The following is an 18,271-nucleotide window of genomic DNA, read 5'->3' as shown; positions in this document are numbered from 1 at the left end:
TTCACATGTCCTTATTCGGCCGATATTCATGGCAGAAATCTGAGTGGCTTTTAATTTTGTTGACGCACTGTACGCGACGCTGGTCCAATCGAAAGCACAACCTTGGACAGTGGCAACGTCTACGGTCATGTGAATCAAGGAAACTGATTTAATTATAGATTGTCCAAGAATTCCCCAGACGAAGTTTCACTGAGTCATATTGGTGAGGTGTGATTCCAGGCAAAAAGTCTGTTTATTGTTCGTGTCTAGTATGGCCTCACATCATTGTTCCGGAATATTTCCCAAAACTAGACGGGTTGCATGTTCAGTCTATATGAACACCGTTTAAGAGTTGACTGAAAATTGCATGGTTTTTACTCAGGGCTACATTCTACACCCATACCTGGAGACCTAGATAGATGATAAAAAACAGTACGGAATAAATAACTGCAAACCCATTCACCTGGGGTACGACAGTGGTAATCAGGACTGACGAAAGAGTATGTCATCTATCTAGGTAGGGTATCATAAGTCAAAAACCTCCATGTAAAAAGTTAATGAACAGAACTCGGTAACTCAATATTTACTCATATTATTGTATCGGTTTTGGTTAGCTATGATTGGATGTTAGGTTCCATGAACTGCATCCAAGTCCTGGATTGTTTTGTCCATACTGCATAACAATATACTGATAAGTTGTGAACTGGCAATTTACCATCGTCGAACCTAAATGTTTTTGGAGCATGACGTACACTATCCAGCATAAGTGTTCTCTGATAAAGCCACCTGATGCAACTCTGCGCACAGATCAGTAAAATGGTTCGTAGTGCAATGAGCGAGATCTGTTTAATGTGTCACTGGCGTACACACAAAACAAACAACTCCTCGACATGTATTCCAAAACAAAAGTGAACGCCGTAACACTGAACAGTTCGTAAAATTCAATCACACGTGGTCATCACACTATACCACTGGGATTTGCTTTAGTGCGTTACGCCATTAATGCACTCAGATGTTTAATTCTCTGGATGCCAAGGAGACAATGGCTATGTAGAGACCGGTATGCCTTTTGGTACGTCACTATTTTCTTGTGTGAGTTGCAGCTTCATTTATCCGGCCCTGAATCAAAACTATTGGGCTGATGGGGAGGGGAATCTACACAGAAATCAGATGCTTCTTAGACCTGCACACCGTTCATGTAAAGGCATCTCTTGCACATACATATCTAAACCACATACGTCTGATTACCCATAAAACAAACTTCTTTCCTTCAGGGTAATAACTAACGGACGGAGATCATTGTACTTCCGTAGGTTAGTGCTCTGGAAGCTCTGGTACAAGTATTACCTTAATCCAAGCAGGAAGTATGAGAAATCGCAGAGTGCCCGGTTCATGACCCGTGCAAAACCTTGGAAACGGAGCACACTTGGACTCAAATCACGTAACTTGTGAAATCCAGCAGCCTCGATTCTAGGCATTTGTAAATCAGTCTTGTCTATTGATGGCAAGCTTATGTGGTTTGACGTTGCTAATAAAGCACGATTTACCATAATTATCGCTTTTCAGCATTGCAGATCCTTGATTAAAAACCATGACGACAACTGATTTATCTAAAAGAAAAAGGTTGCTTTCACAGGGTGTTTTTGGGATAGTTCTGGTGGTGGTAGATTTATCGTAAAAAGTTCTGCAATATTGGACCGGCATACACCCGTTACCTCATCAACATCAACAAATAAAGCCCGAAAGCATCGAACACACCATTGGAGAAATTTTAGTGACACAAAGAAAATAACCACAAGTTTGCCCACATAACTGACCATGGATTTTGGTTACTGCTCCGCATTCCCTGGGCTTATGCTACCCGTTGCTTCACCGAAATTCTATTCAGAAAAACGACAGAGCGCTTCTAAATGGATTCTATCAAGTATGCGCAACCCAATTGCACCTTGGAAATTACACCATGGAAAAAACCAATGGTCCATTGAGATTAAAGTCCATAATCATGAGTCGTAAAACAGTGGTCCCCCGAGCTAACAGTAGTAAGAGAAAATTATTTTAGTCCCTAGTTGGATTGGTCTCTTTTGGGGCTGTGTTCGTAGATGAAAGTGTCACGGCCTCCCTTTGAAGGCGTCCTTCTCAAAAACCGTGATACTCATATATATTTGGGATCTACAGTCTTCAATGGCCGAAAACCTATGTGTTTTTGCATTCTCATACCCGATAGAAACAGTCTTTTTGTGATGGTTGGCTTTGGAAAAAAAGTGTCGGATTTTCAAATAAATAACGGACTTCTTTAAAAATGGTTATCAAAGAACGTGTTACTCTTCAGGCATATGAAGTTATGAAGATCTGACAGTTCGGTAAGCAAAAATTCTAAAAAAAACACCATAAATTGAGAACCACTTTCGTCGAACTCAAACAATAGGTAAATGCGCTGTTGGTCTTTGTCAGAGGAAGATATTTCGCGAAACATACTTATTCGCATACCAATTTGGTTCAGATGGAAGGTATTTCCTTTTGAACCAAACATACGTCCCGGTTTCTTTTGCGTGTTCTTTTATCGATCACATTTCGGGTTATTTACTGACCAGACGTTCCACGCAGTCTTCTCATCCTTTCTATGACTATCCAACTTGAATGTGAATCCCTGTAATGCTTTTAGCAGAAAGTCGTTCGATTGATTCTGTTGGCCTCTCTATCAGAGGCCTGGTGGGATCCTTCAACATCAGATGGTCCTGCTCACAATGTATAATAATCTACTGATTCAAACCAGATTATTGCGTACCTTCTGATCGTTCAGCCTAACTTCACCTGTCTGTTTAGGGTCAGGTGATGAACCTGACCATTATCGCAGCTGCGTCGTATTACTCCACTTATGCACAGGTTTTATAGAAGCCGCTAAGATCAGCCGGTAGTACAGAGCTAATTACCTATATACAATATATATATATATATATATCACAACAAATAATGAGATAATGAGTAAGCATATTTCGCTTAACGAATGCCAACCAAAGACAGGATGGGAGCATAAAAACTTCAGGCGGCAATGATGTTGCGTTAAAGTTCCTTTGATTCATTCCGGCAGCCAAGCTAGCCAGCGTGGTTGGGCAATGGATTTCCAGCTTTTACAGTTGCTGAAAAGGTCACTAAACATAATTCTCCATCTCTGGAACAAGGTAAAACCGTTCCGATGTAAGCCGCAGTTATTGAGCCTTCTGCTCATTATGGTTTCCAAAGAAAAGTGCAACTAAAAGAATACCAGTTATGTGGTGTGCAATATTCTATTGGAGCCTGATTGATCCACTTTGAAAGCCGCCAAGAATCCTGATTTAAAATTTTTCGAGACAAGAGAGGAGCCCATTTCCATCAGGTTTGTTGCCTAAAGGACATAGTCGTACGGCACCGAAGTACCATTTGACGTCGCTGTCAATGACAATGATTAGCGCCTAAGGAGAACAGCTATGTGGCACTTGAAACCCCTCAACAAGCCTGATGAATGACGTGCATCTCTTGGAGAACAGTTTGGTTCCATCTTAACTTGCTCTTGTAATTCAAAAGCCCAGCTTTTCCATTTTTAATTTCAGTTTGATAGGGGAAGAACTTTTACCATTTGACTAACTTGGTGTTTTTTCCTGGTTTCTATTAGTAGTCCCTACGCACTTTAGACGCTTCGTGAGCATCAGCTCCAACCACGTGGATTACTTACTTCTGATAACTGACCCGGAATCTTGAAGCAGCCAACTTCGCCCAGGTCACCGAAAAATATCCCTTTTAGTTTAGGTATAATTGATCAGCTCGTTCGCGTACACCGCTAATGTGATGGGTTTACACGTACTGGAAGATCATCCGAACTTCGTACTAAAAACACAGCCCTTTACAGCGTACATGTTTAGTTCCATCGGAAATATGACAAAACGGTTAATGAGCGCGGAACAGGGAACAACAAAATGTACTAAAATCACTAGCATGCTATTATTAGTATGTATAAACTCTCCGGAGAGTAGAAGAGCTTCTATTGCACTGTTGTATGGCTTTCATCTAAAGTTCTGTGAAAAGTGGTTTGCAGCTGTTTCCTTAAAAATTGGTGAATTGATGGCCGACTCTTATTAGGGGTGATTTTATGTAGGAAACGTTTGGGGGCAGTGTAGATTAGTTTGAATTTTCTCAGAAGATCGGTCGTTTTTCCCCGCGTAAAGTTGTAAATACATGAAGACCTGTTCCGTTTCTTTCTGTCACAGGTATAGAAAGAGACGGCAAAATAGACGAAAGGCCCGCTTCCACAACCAGACCCCCAAAGGCCTTGTCAAGTTGTTTAACAAAGAAGGTACCTGAAAAACTAAAATTTGCACTGAAATCCCCCATGCCATAACTCCAAGCACAAGCGAGTGAAAACTTATTATCGTGAATGTTGCATGCATGTGAATACCTGTGTCTCACAATGTAACCAGATAAGATCATTTGCGTTTTGCGTCATCTAGTCTGTCATAGTTAACAATGGTCAACAGCTGCACTTCCTCGAGCTATCATGCATCTTGTGCTCATACACTAAGGAAGTTTGATCATTGTCTGAAGTATGAATTTAACTACTTCCACCGATACGGAAACAGTTGTATACACACTCAGTAGAAGAGTCAAAAGGGTTATTTGAAAAAACTCCGTTAAGCAATCCATATTTGTTGTGCCAAGTGTGAAAATCTGACATAATTGAAACAATGGCCTCTTGGATGAATCAACGCGATATGCCTGGAATATGTTACTCGTGCGAAAGACCAATGGAAAGCTATTATGTATACTACTAGGTTTCACGGTGGAAGACGCAAGTACTTTCTGCGTATGACCAATTTCATTCTCCCACTTATCCCCTTGCGCCTTTGGACATTCCAAGTGACCGAACACACACCTCATCTCCACAATTTTTGTTCAGATATGAGGAAGCCAGTTCCGCTTGTGTATCATGAAATCTGCACCTAAGATATAATACTACCTGGAGGTCGAAAACCTTTTTTGCGAAGAAAGCATTTCTCATGAGACCAGCAAACCTCTGACTGTCGGCGCTGGAGGCGAAACCAGCTCTTTCGCTTCAGAACGGAAGTACTAACGAAGAACAGCATATTACTGGGGAGTGCGGAGAGGAAAGTTAGTGTTTTTTGGACTGACAATTTTCTCGCTTTGTGGTGATTAGAAAAAAATAGAATAACCAGGATCCATTTCACTAAGAAAACTATTTTTATTTGTAGTTTGGACACAGAAAATTCCGGAAAACTTTCGACATTTGTTCACTTCAATTACATACCAGTATTTCTCTCGTTTATAAAGCTACTTACGGCATACAACATCACATCAGCATCTTTGAAAATTTTTTTTTCATTTGATCCGAAATGCCCGATAATGTCCATTGGAATGTAAAACAAACCACGAAATTCCTACAGGAAATTGCTTTGTCGCATTAGTTTTCATCAGACATAATTAAATGTGGTTCGGGTTCTATTCGCCTCTCACTATTATAAGTCTTTTCAGTACGTAGAAATTAACCAAACCATGAAGAACTTGGTTTCACAGAGAGCATTTGAAAGATACTCACCTGTTTTTCGGTAGACCCAAAGTATTTTCGATAATTTCCCCACTCCAGTGGTTGTCATTATTGCCATACGTGTACTCGCTTGGACAATAATGGTGTCCGTATCTTGTTGACGGTTCCATGTTGCATTGCTGCTCATTATTGAAGGTGATATCCACAAGCGGAGAAGAACCGGAGGAGTAGTTTATCACTGGTACAGGCAGGTCTTGAGGTGAATCGACAGAGTTCTGAAATCCATTAGTCCAGTAGGAATTTGAATGAGTAACCGTGGCAGTCATAAGAGGAAAAGAGGGTTCATCGTAAAGAGGAGTGACTGGACTGTTTGCAGTGTTTTCTGCGGACATCTGATACGGCTTACTTTATCGCTGTACACTGAATTGTGTCCGGGAAGCAGACAAATATGGACTCAGTAACAGATATATCCAACTGTATGTACTGATTAGTCAGCTGGTGGTTCTAACGCACGTTGCGATCCAATAAGCGCCTCACCCACCCCGACCAACTAGTCTCATGCTACGTTCATGTGGCATGTCTCCGGTCCAGCCATTCGCATTGACTGATTTTCTGGCCAATTGAATGAAAAGCGCGCGAGCAAAGATGTTCCCCACCACTAACTCCATTAGACGCGAGCCTATGAGGATTGCTACTGGTATGGACTTGAGCGTGTGCTGTGTGTCTATCCACAATGCAGTTTCGACGATCTGTCTCCTCCGAACCAGAAGATTGCGTGACATCAGTGGGTTGATGTTTTGGGGAACTTTCATCCGAGCACAGCAGTTACACGCTGACCTTGTGTTTGATTACGCAAATGCGTTCAAAGCAAAAGAAGGTGGGAAAACTGGAATAAAGATATGTTCATGTGGTTATTCTGCTGTAAGGACCAATTTGGTGCGATGGGAAAATCAGCTGCTCGCAAGTGTTTATAGACGAAAACTGGGTGGAGGCAGATTCAAACATATTTTGGAACACGCACTTACTGATCACTTCATCAAGTGTGGGAGTTTTGTCGTCTCGATCAATCCTTACGTCAGTGGACTAAGATTCTAATTATTTTTTTCCATTTTATATCAGCCCACTAGACCAAAGTTCGCACTGTACACTCATCACGTCAAAGTGGCAAAGTTTGAAGAAAAAATTTTCTGCGGATTTTTACAGAACACAACTTAGGTCAGTCCTGAGGAGCGAATTTGGGAGTCCTGATTGAAGCACTGATGTATTACTGATTTTCAATGCAAAGCGGGTGCGAATTTTCTCCAAATGTCGTGCTGGTTGAATTTGAGCATATAGGGACCGATTAAATCGCCCGGGTTTACCAGTCCATAAAAGACTGTTCTACTAAAGGGGAAGTATATTAAAAGATGACATCGATGACATCGATGATGGACATGCATATCTTGGTAGGTGCTGGTCCAACTCGCGTGAGAGTAGTAGACAGTCGGGATACCATTTTGGCTTTACTGATGTACGTAAATATTCTTCTGAGTAAGTTTATTTTGAATAAATTTCAGAGGGTTAAAATACGTCACTTTAAGTACCCCGGACGTAATTTAGCGGCTATATACCGATAACATTCTGGCGGCAAACTTACACTTATCAAGCCTGGCACCTCGGGATCAAGGACTCCTCGCAGTCGCATACATTACCCAAACAAAGAAACTAGATTGTGTGTTTATAAAAGTATTCCTTGATTCTGCTCCTAATTGCACTGCATTCGGTCGAAATTCTGGTTCCTCGAGTAATAGCGGTCAGTGTTTCATGTTTTTAGGGTCAACGACTCATCTAATGATGTCGCCACCTGGATTTTAACAATATTATTGCCATACGTGTACTCGCTTGGACAATAATGGTGTCCGTATCTTGTTGACGGTTCCATGTTGCATTGCTGCTCATTATTGAAGGTGATATCCACAAGCGGAGAAGAACCGGAGGAGTAGTTTATCACTGGTACAGGCAGGTCTTGAGGTGAATCGACAGAGTTCTGAAATCCATTAGTCCAGTAGGAATTTGAATGAGTAACCGTGGCAGTCATAAGAGGAAAAGAGGGTTCATCGTAAAGAGGAGTGACTGGACTGTTTGCAGTGTTTTCTGCGGACATCTGATACGGCTTACTTTATCGCTGTACACTGAATTGTGTCCGGGAAGCAGACAAATATGGACTCAGTAACAGATATATCCAACTGTATGTACTGATTAGTCAGCTGGTGGTTCTAACGCACGTTGCGATCCAATAAGCGCCTCACCCACCCCGACCAACTAGTCTCATGCTACGTTCATGTGGCATGTCTCCGGTCCAGCCATTCGCATTGACTGATTTTCTGGCCAATTGAATGAAAAGCGCGCGAGCAAAGATGTTCCCCACCACTAACTCCATTAGACGCGAGCCTATGAGGATTGCTACTGGTATGGACTTGAGCGTGTGCTGTGTGTCTATCCACAATGCAGTTTCGACGATCTGTCTCCTCCGAACCAGAAGATTGCGTGACATCAGTGGGTTGATGTTTTGGGGAACTTTCATCCGAGCACAGCAGTTACACGCTGACCTTGTGTTTGATTACGCAAATGCGTTCAAAGCAAAAGAAGGTGGGAAAACTGGAATAAAGATATGTTCATGTGGTTATTCTGCTGTAAGGACCAATTTGGTGCGATGGGAAAATCAGCTGCTCGCAAGTGTTTATAGACGAAAACTGGGTGGAGGCAGATTCAAACATATTTTGGAACACGCACTTACTGATCACTTCATCAAGTGTGGGAGTTTTGTCGTCTCGATCAATCCTTACGTCAGTGGACTAAGATTCTAATTATTTTTTTCCATTTTATATCAGCCCACTAGACCAAAGTTCGCACTGTACACTCATCACGTCAAAGTGGCAAAGTTTGAAGAAAAAATTTTCTGCGGATTTTTACAGAACACAACTTAGGTCAGTCCTGAGGAGCGAATTTGGGAGTCCTGATTGAAGCACTGATGTATTACTGATTTTCAATGCAAAGCGGGTGCGAATTTTCTCCAAATGTCGTGCTGGTTGAATTTGAGCATATAGGGACCGATTAAATCGCCCGGGTTTACCAGTCCATAAAAGACTGTTCTACTAAAGGTTGGGTAAATTAAAAGATGACATCGATGATGGACATGCATATCTTGGTAGGTGCCGGTCCAACTCGCGTGAGAGTAGTAGACAGTCGGGATACCATTTTGGCTTTACTGATGTACGTAAATATTCTTCTGAGTAAGTTTATTTTGAATAAATTTCAGAGGGTTAAAATACGTCACTTTAAGTACCCCGGACGTAATTTAGCGGCTATATACCGATAACATTCTGGCGGCAAACTTACACTTATCAAGCCTGGCACCTCGGGATCAAGGACTCCTCGCAGTCGCATACATTACCCAAACAAAGAAACTAGATTGTGTGTTTATAAAAGTATTCCTTGATTCTGCTCCTAATTGCACTGCATTCGGTCGAAATTCTGGTTCCTCGAGTAATAGCGGTCAGTGTTTCATGTTTTTAGGGTCAACGACTCATCTAATGATGTCACCGCCTGGATTTTAACAACCTGCAAGCATTCACTCACTCATTTCATAAAGAACACAAACCATACATGGAAACAGACTGGACGTGTATGCTTGATTGCCTGCCGTCAGGGGGATAGTAGCTCACGTGCCTGCAAGCATGTTATCACTCATTTCATAAAGAACACAAACCATACATGGAAACAGACTGGACGTGTATGCTTGATTGCCTGCCGTCAGGGGGATAGTCAATAGCTCACGTGACAGATAGATGAGTTTAATATCTTAATTGGAAACCGGTGGCAGGTTGTCGCTATTTTGTCGAACATTTGCCGGATGGAACAGTTTCCCTGATATTAAAATTGCGGTTCAATAAGTCGTTCATCGTAATCAAACAGCTTCACCAGGTAGCATCCAGATTCTTTCACTGGATGGCGCTAAACAGAGACAGAGGGATAGAGACAGTGCGTATAGCCCAGAAACACAATGGACAAGGTTAGCATAAGGCTCTTGACCATTTCGTAATCAGCTCCTGGTCTTTAGGGACATAACTCTGCTGTTAAAAACTTATTTAAAACCAGGCAGAATGTTTTGTACGTTTAAAAAAGTTTTTGTTTCCGAAGTCATGGGACAATGGAAATGGATACGAAATCATCATAAGATCACCACGTTTTTATCAAATTTTACCGCTGACGTATCATAAGTAGTGGCAAAAGTTTATGAATCCTCAGTGTCCGTGAGGAGTATGGCTGTTTGAATTGGCTCAAATACATCATTAGGCGACTGGCTGGATTTCTTGGGGAAGTTAGGGTGAATCAGGAATTTAGCGATGATTACAATCCCAGGTATAGAAAGGAAAAACGGTGGCCTTCGGTGAATCATGGTGAGGTTCGGAGACCGAAAATGTCATTTGTTCGATGAATTCGTTGTGTTAAATAAGGGTAAAAGGGAATGAGATGAGAGTATTGTCAATAAAAGGTGCGATACCTTACGTAGTTCACCTTCTGAAAAAGTGTGAGATATGGTTTTTGGCTGAGCGTACTCCTTGTCTTTAGTCGTCTTTGTCGACAGTCAGCTGTCTCACACAGCTGCTCAGCAAACGACCTTGTCCTCTATGCACTACCTGTTCTCGTGTTATCTTGTTCACAAGATACACACCGTGTCAACATTTATTATCTGTTCATACACGAGCTCCCGTTCAAATGGGTATTGATTCTGTCCCTCAGGTGAATTGAAGACTGGGGATTCAGCAGGAAATTATTAAACCAAGCAGTCAAGCATCACAGCAGTCCGCAAAATTCTAAGTTCTTCCGGGGGAAAATGAAGCGAGGAGATTAACGCTTCTATAAGCCGTGGGTAAGCACACCACGGTTGGTTGGTTACCGCATGCTGATAGCAACGCCAGAGAATAGCACTCCTAGATCGCCAACCACTCTCATTTGCACAACGGTTGGTTTAAACAAGAGCCTGAACTGAACCCGGCTGAATCTGTTGTTTTTGTGATGCTCTTCTTCAGCTGAACGTGATGTACGGGGCGCCGCATGTTTCAGCTGGCAAGACATTCGAGATAGGGTAGTACCTCGTCTAGCCATATCACATTACTCATAGGATTGCTGAAAACTCTTCGGCAACTGGAAAAACCGACCGTGAGCTGTGAGTAGTGCTTTACATCTAAAACACGAAGCTAATTATCCTAACCAAATGGAGGGTGTTTCGGCGAGGCACAATCAGTCACGATTAAAGTTAGTATTAACAGGAGACCCACCTGAATTCCAACTGAATTTCTTCAACTAAATGTCCAGTGGACTGAAATTTGATTGATGGTTCTCACGGTGCAATTCTTACTCTGCCCTTCGTGAAACGGCTTCAGTACTTGGTGCCAACGTTTATGCTGTGTGACAGCGCGCTTTTCCAAATTATACGATTACTCACGGTGTCCAAGTCACTTACTGTCGACATTGACACCTTACTTCATTTGGCCATCCGTTTCGGAGATGTCTATTTACCTTCATTCCTAATTCCCCTAAAAATCCTTTCAGCAAAGATGTAAAGCTTCCGAATGGATTCGGGGAAAAATTTCCGGATTTTGACATCGGTTTCAGCTGATACGAATGGTGTCTTTACCTTCCTTATTGATTTGCTTTCTAGACATTAGCCGCGATAGTGCGTCGGTTTGGAGAAAATTTGAAGTTGGCTTGCAAGTTATTTCATAATTTTATTCAAAAACATTAGAGGGAACTGGAAGCATGGATCCGGATGGAATTTTAAGAACCACAGATAGTTGGCAATGGATTGTGGTCTTTGTGAGGCATAATACAACGGCCATTCAACGTTCTGTGTAATTGCTCAACAGCAACAATTATACTGAATATTTTCTTTTCAAGTTGAGTGTAATTTCTCTCATTCACTAACAGAATAAGATTTGTGAGAAATGGCCTTCGAAACCAATATATTGGAACCGTACCAATTCCCTATTCTGAAGCTTCGGCTATTGGTATGGTCTGAAGTTAAGGACGGTAAAATAGTTAACAACAAATCGGTGGGTACATACTGAAGATGAGAGAAATCTGCTTGACACAAGTGCGACCGGTCATACTAGGTGTCACTCGACAGCAGGGCATTAATGGAACTGTTTTTACCTTGTAAATGAGTAATGAAAATAACCACCAAGCCTAAAAAGCTTACAGATGCGGCTGGTTGGTGGGGGCTACCATGAAACCTTCTCTTTGGATATGGCCCTAGTCCTTTAATGACAATGATGAATCCTGAATAAAAGACAGTAGGCATCGAAAAAGAATTTCTTTTGGAGGCAGCGTGAAACCGGAATGTTTGATTCGACGGAAGACTTGCATGAGACTCTGAATGACCGTTTGCTGTAGCGCTCACAACAACTGTCATCTAAATGTCATAGTACACGATAAGTCCAAAACCATTATGTCCACCATTTAGTGGAAGAGGACAAGCGCATAACTAACACTAAACTGAAGGACGGTCTATTCGTACAAACCGCGGTAAGTATATACTGTCAACAAGCCATGCATTTGTACATAAAGATAGGTATCTGGATAGTCGATTTCTTTTAAAAATTCGCCTAGAAAAAACCTACGGGCTGTTGGAAGCGGATACTCATGATTAAAAAGCATCGCTTAGACTGGTTGAAAAAACACCACATACTCTTATGGAACAGTCTGTCCGTTTTGCAGCACTTGAATGAGTGGCTCAAGCAGAACAATCGACGGTTTACATAATACCCTGTGTTCCATTCTAGCATGCTCCCCCTTTTCCCTAGAGACATCACAGTATAGGGTAAGGATCTTTTTATAGGTTTAATATAAAAATAAACCTAAGTATCAATTTATCGACCAACCCGAACTGCTTCCGGATGCCGCAAACAACAGTAAGAAAATATTACAAGAAATAGTAGACGTGCTTGGTGCTTGTGAACAGGGCTGACTAATATTTTGAGTCAACCGTTCACTTTTACGTCAAAGTTAACAGAACACGACGGAATACTCTCTTCATGTCACACTACAGACAGAGTCAAAAGACATACCGACAAGTCGAGTTTTTCATTCCTGTCGTTTCTCACCAGATCAACGCTTAGTTTCACAATAGTATAAGCACCCTGTGCAGGCAGAAGAGAGTGGGAACTCTCACTTAATTCTAACAGTAAAAGTGACCGATATCCTTTGGCATTCCACGTAAAACGGATCGTTATGGAGATCGACCGATTTTTATCCTGTTTGAGCGAGCTTTGACAGTTATATGATATACAATATGAAGTTCTAAAATAATACCGCGTTCATTTATTGTAACCGTTATGTACTCACGTGGATGATATGAACTTGGCCATAATTACAACGTTGAGGCTGCTGGCCGCAGGAATTGTTTTGACTGGCTTGTTTTTTGATGGACATAGCCACCGAATGGACTTGGTTCTGGAGATTTCCAGTCACTAAATTTTTGAAGGTAGGTTAGGTAGTGGTTCCACCGAAGTGAAGAGATGGCAGACACTTTAACTGAGATACCGTTTTTGCACTTAACGGTGGTGAGTTACTTCCGCCCTGCAACATTTGCATGTGGTACACAGGATTCTGTATTCTCTGAGATCTCTGCTAGAAACTGGAACGCGAGATCTGGTTCTGATTCGATTTCAGAAGGGAATCTCGTTCTCATGTCCGAGTTTTCAGAAGAAGAAAGACTTCAAACAAAAATCAAACGCTTGAATTGGTCTAGACCAAGTTATTAAAGTTTAGATCGCTCACAATCGCAAGCCGCAATTATATCGAATGTCAGAAAATTATTACCAGGCTTTTTTTTTAAAGAATAAACCCTGTAGCTTGTGCCCAGCAGGATGGAACAATGACCAGTTACCTTCACCAGCTGTTCCACTGTTCGTTTAGATGCAAAGTCATGGAAGTGGGTTCCGATGGGCATATTTAGCGCATTTAATGTGATCAGTTGGACCGAGGTTGCACAGTAGCATTATTGAATTTAGCCCTAGCGACTTTGAACAAATACGTATGCAGACAGCTTTAAAGCCCACATCTTCATTTTCAGCCTAGTTGGCCAAGCGCATTGGTCGTGACACAGTGTTTCACACTGCAGCCCCAAGATGAGAAGAGAGAGGACTCCACTGCGGCACTCATCTGGTTATCTGTCTTGGTACATTAAGTAGGATTTTGCCGTCATACTTATTACGGTTGGAGCTGAAACAGTGACACACCCGTACACCTAGGCATGGTTTTCTGCAAATTTTAATCTGGAAGAAGCATGGATTCTAACAGAACGACTCATCCAATGGCCTACCTGTGATTGGCGGGTGAGATTTTTTGTACGGAGTCAACATTTCTCAGGGAAGGCCCGCACTCAGAGTGAAATTTAATCACAAACCTATTTACACTACTCAGAAGAAATGCACATCCAAGTGGAGACTGTTTTACCATCGGATTTACTAAGATATTTACTGGAACACACCGCCTTTGCTTCAAGCCGCGGAAAAGCAGTTCTTTGGTCTTCCTTCAACAGATCATGTGGAATTACAAGAGAAATATTGAAGGTTGCATACTCAAAAAAGTTTCTGCTTGATTTTTCTGAGTAAGTATGGCTCAACTTCCCTTTCTCCTGAAACTTTTGGCTGTTCTATTTAGAGCGAAATTCTCGAGCAACATGCTGAGTTGATAGCATCTGTTAAAAATAATAATGATTTATTGTTTCTTTAGTTTCACTTTACAAAACACTCCGTAGGGAGCACCTTTATCGAATTCTACTTGTAAAAGACGATAGTTCATTTTAAAGTGAATAGCAATCAGTTGGTGGAAGTGAAAATCCGCATAAACTGTTTTTCTGAAAACCACCCTGAAAATCAAGTCATTCAAATGGTAGCTTCCATTCTAGTTTGAAATAGATTGGTGATCGTGTATTTGGTGTCACACATTTAGCTGTACTAATCTCACTTAAAATGCATATTGTGTGTACTACAGTCAACCAAAGTTAGGAGAGCCACATATATTGATTCTCCTACTTGTATGCCAACTTCAGAAGCATGCAAAAAAATCGACATTTGCCAACCATAAGTGAGGAATGGATTTTAGATAACTGTTGTCCCTCTCTGAAGAGATTGTCATTCCAGAAAAATCAACTTTAGCAAATCTGTTGAAGATTCTACTGAATCTTAAGCCCTTGAAGAGACCATGGGTGGGCTTTCAAAGTAACTTTGGCAGAACCACTTGTCAAAAATGCGTCGGATCCACCTGCGCGAAGTGCGACCAGGTTGTCCAAGTTTCCTGAACGTTGTCAGTCTCAACTCGTCAAAATGGTCTTGGAGACTGAAAAACCGGAGGACTGATGTGCGTGCACACTTGCGGAACGACTGGTCTCGGCAACAATGGGTTACTGATAAAACCAGAAACCTTTTACAGTGGGTATCTCGCGCCTGCCACTATCGCTTAAGATAACTGATACCTCATCGTACCCGAGATCACTTGGCTTGAAGGGAGTTTAAATGCTTGCTTTCACGTGGCCAACTTGGAGAAATCTCCACTATTTGAAACCTAAATACGAACTCAAAATAACATTATGGAGCAATAACTATGGCTACAGCAGCCTGTTTTTATTGCCAATGGACATCACTTAAACCCATGACGATGGACTCCTAGGCGTACTGTTGCTTTATTAGATCAACAAGTTCGGCGGTTAGTGGATTATACAAGTATTTTTACCTTATCACGAGACAAGTACGATGTATCAAGGTTCACACCATGCTGGTGTTACATGCCAGAACCTAACTAACGGTTTCAAAACGTACATGCGGATATGCTCTTGACGAATTAGTTGGAATCTCATTCGCGTACAGTTGTACCTCGGGTGGAGCGTTTAACCAATACACATCGGTAAATGAATTTTCTGAAGAAGCTTGATGAAAAGGCTACTTCTTTCTATCCACAATAATGGAACTGCTGGTGCTCAGTTAGACTGCTGATATTCAGAGAGGACCTGAGATTCGAATTTAATCGGACGTTTGTAATCAAGTTGTGCTTGGATCCTAGGTTGCTCATCCAAAATAAGCCTCTCTACGGCGACTGACCTCATAAACATCCTAATTAGGAACAGAGGCCTCATTTGGTTGAGCTTTTCGGGATCCGTTTGCATTTTTATCATCAGGGAAGTGCAACCTGAAATTTTCGATCTGTTAAATGAATAATCACGGAAAGCTAATCGGGGAGGAAAATGTGTTGCGATAGAAAACAGCCTGTTTATTCCAAAATAATGGGCTGCTCCTCATTAGCCGCTCAGGGGAAACCACTTTTAACCAGGCCTTCAAAGCAGTTTCGCCGAGGTCCACACTTGGGCGCTCGATATTCGCACAATGGAATTAAATTTTCGAAAGCTATGACTTGTCCCTGAAGGGCTAAGGTGATCAGGCAAGTGAGTTCAGAGTACCAGTCCAAACGTTTGAGTCCCATTTAGGCATCCCGGGGTCTCAGCAATGCTAGGAAATTATTCCTCCAGATATTTCCGCCAGAGGTATGATTGCTTCAGTGGACAATAAAATTTGGTGAGCAGCACAGATATGATGGTTTTTGGTTTCAGCACATACGCAACAAAATGTAGCATTTTGGCGCAAGAAGTTTTACTCCACTCGTAAAGGTTTTTCAGCGCGGCTAATGCGCCCACCACAGTTAAATTAGTGCCTATCGAATTGCGAATAACGTTCAGACTAAGGGGTCGAAAAATAAAGTCTGGAAAGGGGAAATATCGCTCGGTATCGCCTACTGGAGTGTCAAGACAGCTTAGACTCTTGTTGGGTGGTAACGAAGGACTTTGGTGCTTTCGTGACTAAGTTAACGAAAGTAACCAGTTCTTAAGCAGTCTAAAGGCCATCGACTCGTCGACTTACGCTCCATAACTTAGACTCTCCAGACAGCGTTTTACCCTTCGAAACGTCATTGCTGCTTCATTTTTATGGACGGCCAGGCCTAAAACCACACCTTGAAGAAACGGAAAAGTGGAATCCAACCGAAAGCTGACGGAGACTGCTTTCTGCAGCGATAATTTCGTAGCTCTTGTTTTCCTAAGTTGTAGGACTTTTCTCATTTTTTCCCGTCGTTTCGGAAGAGTTGCTCTTGAGGTCACTATTGTTACCCATGGAAATGCTCATACCAGAGAGGAGTATTCCCGTTTGCCTAACAACGAATTTCATGCTAAATTTGTTGCTATTCGGGCCGAAAAATTGAGCGCTTGAATGGCAACTGATTCGCCACGCCTTTTTATGGTGCCCAAAAGTTATCAATTCGACCAGCAGACTTCTTGAAATGTGAATTAGTTTTGGTAGTCATCAGAAATAAAAATACTTCAAAGGATCATATCTCTCTGTGTTGGTGTTTGAAAACTTGGCTTTTCGTGGCGCGGCTTAAATAAATTATAGCAATACTCCCTTGGCTTTCTGACTTTTCCACGCCATGCAGCCCCATCCATCTTGTGTCGTTTGACAGTCTAAGCTCCTTGAATGAGTTGACAGATTTGGTTCAGAGTTAGAGAAGAAATAGTTAAGGGAGGTAAACCGCAAATCCCTGCCGAAATTTGACCCCGTAAGTGGGGTCGACCCGTGCCGAAAAGCACCGTATGGCCAATTTATCCTCATTGAGATTAACCACGAATCACCAGGAAGTTTGGAACCCGCGGTCTCCAGGATAGCAGTCAAAGACCAAACCATTCTACCACGAGCTGCTGAGCAGCAGTTTGATCAATTCACACTTAGGAAATAATGCCACTTATTTTTCAATAAATGAATCCACATGATGTGGTCATGTGTTGATTGGCCGTTCCAGTGATGGCTCATGAGATGGAAGACTTATTCGTCGCGCGCATTATTTCTTATGATCCACTCAAAGTTCGTCGGTCATATCGTATTTTCGCACTGTACAGTTGTTCTTCTGAGCAGCTTACTACTAGGTGGCCGTCATAAGCTCAACAAACAAGGATCCCCTTAAGGTGCTCAAATATACAGTATGACCAAATTTCTTTCCCTGGAGTGGAACACTTCGTTGACCAGATGAGATCAAGGGACGCCAATACCAACCCACATCATGTTCAGGAAGGGCGAGGACTCTATCAGGGAAATGACCAGTTAAGTGGGCTTTTTCACTAACAATAAAGAAAACCCTGTTACTTATCAATCAGCAAAACTGGCATAGGCTCCATTAGAAAAGCAAATATTATGTGCGCTTATAGGTGCCGTTCATTCCGTTGCTCGGCCAACACCATTTAATCGCTGTTAGCTATGATGGTGGTGCTGTTCGGTTATCTTCTGTAGATGTTTGGCTGTTCCACAAATGACACGGTTGTTTGGAAGATACAGGTGTATATGTAAAATGACAAATGACACGTCATTTGTATAATCTCTTAAAACTCCTCGCAAACGTCTCAACCAACCAATCGGTTGATCGAGCAACCAACTATTCAAGCCAGCAGGAAAAGAGCTAATTGATCAGCCACTCCATTGGTTTATCAGGACATCATTCGATCGATCGATTTGTTGACCGGTCGGTTGTCTAATCAAACGACACCGCGGGGTTCCCTAGAGGTTACAGGATTGTCAGTCAAGGCTGTAAAACTCACGAATCCTGGCACCCAGAATGGATACCTACTGCTAGGTCAACAAAAGCGGTCCTTTAAGGATCACAGTCACCCACAGGATATAC

The 18,271-nt window shown here is 42.0% G+C and overlaps 1 protein-coding gene across 1 annotated transcript; it reads right to left on the bottom strand.

Moving 5' to 3' along the window:
- Positions 1-7,313: 7,313 nt before the first annotated feature.
- Positions 7,314-7,655, bottom strand: T265_08220 (hypothetical protein; the record flags this gene model as incomplete). The annotated part of the gene is made up of 1 exon (XM_009173963.1): positions 7,314-7,655. One exon carries the CDS (start codon positions 7,653-7,655, stop codon positions 7,314-7,316), a length of 342 nt encoding a protein of 113 aa, XP_009172227.1.
- Between the last annotated feature and the right edge of the window lie 10,616 nt (positions 7,656-18,271).

This window comes from Opisthorchis viverrini (assembly GCF_000715545.1).
Source record: "Opisthorchis viverrini unplaced genomic scaffold opera_v5_207, whole genome shotgun sequence".
Classification (NCBI taxonomy): Eukaryota; Metazoa; Platyhelminthes; class Trematoda; order Opisthorchiida; family Opisthorchiidae; genus Opisthorchis; species Opisthorchis viverrini.
Note: the sequence above shows the minus strand (reverse complement) of the source record. Positions and strands in the feature narration are given on the sequence as shown.